At 40.1% G+C, this 6,111-nt stretch overlaps 1 protein-coding gene across 4 annotated transcripts in view; it reads right to left on the bottom strand.

Moving 5' to 3' along the window:
• Positions 1-827: 827 nt before the first annotated feature.
• The window catches only part of LOC110507350 (NADPH--cytochrome P450 reductase), a 44,752-nt gene continuing 39,468 nt past the window's right edge, over positions 828-6,111 (bottom strand). For all 4 annotated transcript variants that reach the window (XM_036965682.1, XM_021587284.2, XM_021587283.2 and 1 more), the window contains 6 exons: positions 5,758-5,939; positions 5,169-5,318; positions 4,201-4,468; positions 3,868-4,013; positions 3,306-3,391; positions 828-3,150 (listed from right to left, as the gene is read on the bottom strand). In XM_036965682.1, the coding sequence (XP_036821577.1) occupies positions 3,006-3,150; positions 3,306-3,391; positions 3,868-4,013; positions 4,201-4,468; positions 5,169-5,318; positions 5,758-5,939 (977 nt within the window). In that variant the 3' untranslated portion in view covers positions 828-3,005. The remainder of the gene's footprint in view (positions 3,151-3,305; positions 3,392-3,867; positions 4,014-4,200; positions 4,469-5,168; positions 5,319-5,757; positions 5,940-6,111) is intronic.

Genomic DNA, 6,111 nt, shown 5'->3' with positions numbered 1-6,111 from the left:
GTATCTTTGACTCAACAACCAAAAATACATGAGTTTAGCTTTCTTTAAAGGGAAGTTCACTCATTTTTCATGTGGCCTTATTTTCACCCTTTCTGTGCTTGTAGTTTATACCCAAACAGCTTCTTATTTTTTTAAATATTTTGTTTTGAGGATTTTTTTAGAGAGAAAATTGGTTGTCTCATTTTGCTGAGTCCAAAATAACTCATATTACATCCAAATCTCATGTCTCTGCACTCAATTATTTATTTTTCCACTGTGCCACACATCCATGTTTGAATGATGCTCTTTACAATCAAAATATGGACAGTAAAAAAAAATTGTGCAGAGACATCCAGAATGATTTCTGATGTAATATGAGTTGATTTGGAGTGTTTTATAACATGCTTAGACTCATTTTCATAATGCATTGTAGTCTATGGGAAGTGATGACAAAACAAAATATAAAAAACTGTTTGGGAGATCAACTACAAACACAGAAAGAGTAACAATAAAGCCACATGTAAAAACATCCCCTTTAAAGAAACAAAATCTATATATATTTCTGGTTATCAAAGTTAGCTGATTGATCCTGCTTTGTAGTATACCCCCTTGTTGACCTTTTGTGTGTGTCATATACTTAAATTGATACTAGTTGTGACCAGTTATTATGCCTGTTCATCTCTGGTAATGGGTAGACAGCAGCCACGTAGGGCCTCCATCCATCAAACATACTTTAATCCATCTGGTCTTCTTGCATCCTTCCATCCTTCCATTTAATAATTGAAAATAGCAATGCAATTTCATTTTCAAAAATTTGATCAGATTAACAGGACATGAACAAACTTGACTATTTATTCAATATTTTTTATTCATTTTAAAAAGACATGCCAAGTTACATTCATTCAGTTGAGACACGTATTACTTTATAAAATGGAATGTGGACAAAAAAAAGTAACAGGAATGGAATTAATCTCTTCACAGAACATGTTTTCTCTCCAATATTTTTGAAAAATGTCAGTGAAGTGAACAAAGGATGCCAAATTTAAATGGGAGACAGTTGAAAAGAGGTGGTAGAAAATAAATCTTGACAAGTTTGAGCAGCATCCGTCACATTTAACACCCATACATAAGTGTGATATATCATCCAGTACTTACACTGATTAGTGTGCAATAGTACAAAGAATATGAAACAAAGTTGACACTCAAAGCCAACTAGCTGTAGAAATCTACATTCTCAGGGCACAGTGCTAGGTTTGCATGATAAAAAAAAACATGTATATTTGAATGCTTGCTACTACGTGTTCAGTTTTTGTTTCATCGTAAACTGGATAATGCCGAGTATTTAAGTAGAGATATGCATACTTTTTACTCATCCCCCCCTTTCAGGCTTACTTGTTTTTTCTATGTCAACCATTTGCATTGCATTGCCATTTGTTTTGTCACCAAAGCCCCATATACTACCCATCACTGCGACTGGTATTCGCTCGTTGGCTGGCCACTACATATTCGTTGCCAAACCCACTGGCTCCAGGTCGTCTATAAGTCTTTGGAAAGCCCCACCTTATCTCAGTTTACCGGTCACCATAGCAGCACCCACCCCTAGAACCATTCCAGCAGGTATATTTCACTGGTCATCCCCAAAGCCAACACTTCCTTTGGCTGCCTTTCCTTCCAGTTCTCTAATGCCAATGACTGGAACGAATTGCAAAAATCACCGAAGCTGATCTCCCTCTCCAACTTTATACATCAGCTGTCAGAGCAGCTTACCGATCACTGTACCTGCCTACAGCCAATCTGTAAATAGCACACCCAACTACCTCATCCCCATATTATTACTTACCCTCTTGCTATTTTGTATCTCTACTTGCACATAAATCACTCCAGTGTTAGTGATAAATTGTACTTGTAATTATTTCCCCTCTATGGCCTATTTATTGCCTTACGTCCTTACTCTTCTACATTTGCACACACGGTACATAGATTTTTCTATTGTGTTATTGACTGTACGTTTATGTGTAACTGTGTTGTTTTTGTCGCACTGCTTTGCTTTATCTTGGCCAGGTGGCAGTTGTAAATGAGAACTGGCCTACCTGGTTAAATAAAGGTCAAATGAAAAAATTATGTACATTTTTTTTGCATCATGTATACAAATTCTACAGGGAACCTAAAAATGATTTTCATTGATATTTATATTTAACAAAGGCAGCCTTGTGGAAAATAAAAGCTAATAATTTACAACATGATACTTTTTTCATGCCTTGCTAAAGGTTACTGTGATTGATTAGAAATGTACAGTAACATCCTCATTGCATAAAAGGCTATATATCCCTTATCCAAATGCAAAAGGTAAACAAACACTAATATTTTCAGTTACTGATTTCAGAGACAAAAAGATCTCACTTTTTATTTCACAAATCAAAAATATTTATAATGTATTCTGAATACACTTTTAATACCCAGATTAGGTAGGTCAACTTCCTAAAGAAAAGATTTGCACTGTATGAGTCTTGTATATAAGCCCACCCCCCCACTTTGCACCGTACAATTATGTACAGCTATAATATATTATCTCACTCACGATGTCGACAAATGTGATACTACATTTGACACTGCCAAACTGATGGCCGACTGACATAAAATATCCAATCAGAATGGAGGATAACCAACCATTATTGTGGTGCAAGAGTGCTTGTGTTGCTCCATGGAAATAAAACAACCAGAGATGACGGCAGCGATATCCTTCCCCAGTGGTCACAAATCCTGGTCCCGGAGAGCTACAGGGTGTGTAGGCTTTTATTCCAGCACGGCACAAACACACCCATCTGAACTAATCAAGGTCATGATGATAAGCCAATCAATGGAATCAGACGTCTTAGTGCTTAGTGGAAACAAAAGCCGGCACACAAGGAAGCTCTCCAGTACCAGGGTTGGTGACCCATTATAACCATTACTGACACAAACTGGCACAAATAACAATGCAAGTTTAAAAACAAACAAACATAGGATGTGGTTGCATCCTAGGGGTTTTAGCTCCAGACGTCCTGCGAGTAGCGTCCCTTGGTCATCAGTTTCTTGATGTAGTCGGTGGCCTGAGTGCGTGTCATGCCGCCCAGCTCCTCTGCTATCTCATAGAAAGCTGTCTGCACATCCCTGGCCATGTTCCGCGCATCCCTAAAAACAGGAGCATTTCTCTATAAGATATTTGTCTTTTAACCCTTGTTTGAGGATTTTGTGAATTCAGGAGTGCTTTCAAGAAATATGTCAACTCAATTTCAATCAACTTTATTGCCAAGGGGCAAATGTTACTGGAGAAAATCCTTCCTTACCCGCAGATGTATATGTGTGCGTTGTCTGTGTGGATCTGCCTCCACAGGTCCTCCTTGTTGGTCCTCAGGAGATGCTGCACGTACACCTGGAGAGACGGTGAGAGGCAAGAGAGATTGTCATCCTCTTGAGCTTCCAGTCTCCTTCAAACAAAAAACTGATCTTATAAAGAAACGTGTTCCTCTTTCCTTATGAGATGAGGCAGCACAAATTCAATCCCTCAGGTATCCTCTGAGGGATAGCCTAGGACTGTATGGAGTATGTGTTGACCGTCCCCACTAATAGTACACCTAATGGTACAGAATCAGACCGGTATAAAAGGTCTATACTACCAACAACCATGATCGGCAACACTCAAGAACGCTATGGAAATATGAGTACAATTTTGTCTTGGTGTCCCAACTGCAGGGTGTGTAGGCTCAGATAACAATTTGGCTGTATGGTGGTCTATGACTATCTAGTCAATAAACATGTCATATTCTAGCTACCAGAAAAGTATTGTTCACCATTTTAAATAAATGTTTTTTTTAAATAACTAATGAATAACTAATAAAACAAGTATACCTTTTGCTCTTGGTCCCGAGAGAAAGCGACGTTGAGCTTCGTGATGACACCCGTCTTTTCAGCCTCCTCCAAATCCTCCTGGTACAGATAGTCTTCGTTCTTGTGCCTGCAGCCAAAGTACAAGACCGTCTCCCCCACCTCCTTGCCTACAGGAAAAAGCAGACCAATTGGCTTACTTGTATCCATTCAAGACAGTTAAGGTGTTTTATTTTAGTCAATGTCACACAGAACATGACAACTCCTAAAGAAAGACTATGCAGCATAACAAAACAATCAGGAAATCGACACTTACACAAACATTTCCATGCTTCTATTACAGTGTCTACCATGTACCTTGCTCTTTGAGCCACCCTCGCTCCTGGATGAAGCCCATGAAGGGAGCGATGCCGGTCCCAGGACCGACCATGATGACTGGGTTGCTGGCCTTGAAGGGCAGGCGGAACTGAGACTTGCGGATGTACATGGGGACTGTGGACTTGTGGCCGTTGTCCGCAACCAGTTTGTTCTTCAGCCAAGTGGTGGCCACTCCCTTAGTGAGGCGCCCCGTTTTAGTCGTGTACTCCACCACCACAGCACAGATGTGGATGCTATTGGGGTGGACCTAGAAAGAGAAGGCATCATTAACCACTGTTTTTAGAACACTATTAACCTACAATGGACACTTGAAAGGTCCAATGCAGCTATTCTCAATTAAAATAAATCAAAAATAGCTTCTTAGAAAAGACCAATATGTCAAACAAGAATTTTGCTAGGACTGTCTGGAAGTGGTTTGAGTGGGGAGGGGAAAACTGAAAATGTGCTGTTATTGGCAGAGAGGTTTGGAATTTATTGGGCTATTAACAAACTTACTGGATGGTGATGTCACCATGGAAGGCCAAAACTCCCTCCCACAAAACAGGCCGACATTTCAGGCTCTCTTTTCAAACAGCTCTTACACTAAAAGGGAATTATCATAATTTTCCCACTTTCAAAGTATTATTCCAACCTCAGTGTGGAAATATATATATAAAACACAGGATGATAAATGTTTTGACTGCAGTGGGCCTTTAATAAAACTTGGGTCATTTGACATTATCTGAATATACTTCCTAGTGGAAGACAGCATCCGCTAAATAACTATTGTAAATGTAACATGAAAAATAACTGTATTGACATAGGAGGAGCTAGGGTGTGGGGTCATTAGGGGTGATGTACTGGGGTATATTCACTAGAAATCATACGAAAGAAATGTCTGTTTAGTTTTTTTCTGTTGCAAAATGTTTTGCTACAATGCATGGATACACCCCTGTATATAGGCTCACTTTGGAGGAGGAGGCAATGGAGTAGTAGCGGGCCTGCAGGCGGGGCAGGAGCTCACACAAGTGGTCGATTGGAGGCCGTAAGGATGGCAGATCCTCCAGGATGGCCAGGATGTTCCTGTTGTCTTCCAGCACAAAACTCTGGTACAGAGCCTAGTGGAGACCACAACAACAACAACACTCAGCTGGGATAACATGGAGTAGGTAGAAGTTGCCCTTAACCACTGATCTGTAGTCAGGAATCTGAGATACACGTCGGATATATTTACCATCATCCAAAATTGGTTAAGGTTGGAGTTAAAATTATCCTAGATCTTTGTTTAGCGGAAACCTTTCACATGGTGTTATAGACTTATCAAGGTTGGGGTCAATTTCATTTAAATTCAGTCAGGAAGTACATTTAAATTCTTATTCCAATTTTTCTCAATGCTTTCTCAAGTTTGCTTCCTGAATTGACATTGAATTGACCCCAACTCTGACGCTTAAGCATACTTTCCCACTACCAATAACCCATCTTCAGTATGTGGAGGTAATCTTGACTACTTTGATTCAAATAGGATAGTAGAGTTATCACAGTCTCAGAGCCACACACCTTGCCCTCGGGAGCAGATGAGGCCATCTTGCGCATGTTCTCCTGGTCCTTGGGGTCAGTGGCGTACTGGGCCAGCTCATACAGGACGTTGGTGCGAGGCGGATGGATGATGTCCAGGTAGTGGGTCAGAGCCGTACGGTAGGTGGTGGGGCAAGGGAATGGGTGCTTCTTATTGGACTCCTCTGATAAACGGCACCAGATAACATCACATTAACATTGGTTATACATTAAGGGACAGTTTCCCAGACATAGATTAAGCCTAATCTTGAACTAAAAAGTTATTTCAATTAAGCTTTTTATTTTTAGTCCAGGACTAGGCTTAATCTGGGTAAGGCAAGTCTAATACAGTTGGTG

This window comes from Oncorhynchus mykiss, chromosome 27 (assembly GCF_013265735.2).
Source record: "Oncorhynchus mykiss isolate Arlee chromosome 27, USDA_OmykA_1.1, whole genome shotgun sequence".
Lineage (NCBI taxonomy): Eukaryota > Metazoa > Chordata > Actinopteri > Salmoniformes > Salmonidae > Oncorhynchus > Oncorhynchus mykiss.
This window is presented reverse-complemented; position numbering and strand designations above follow the sequence as displayed.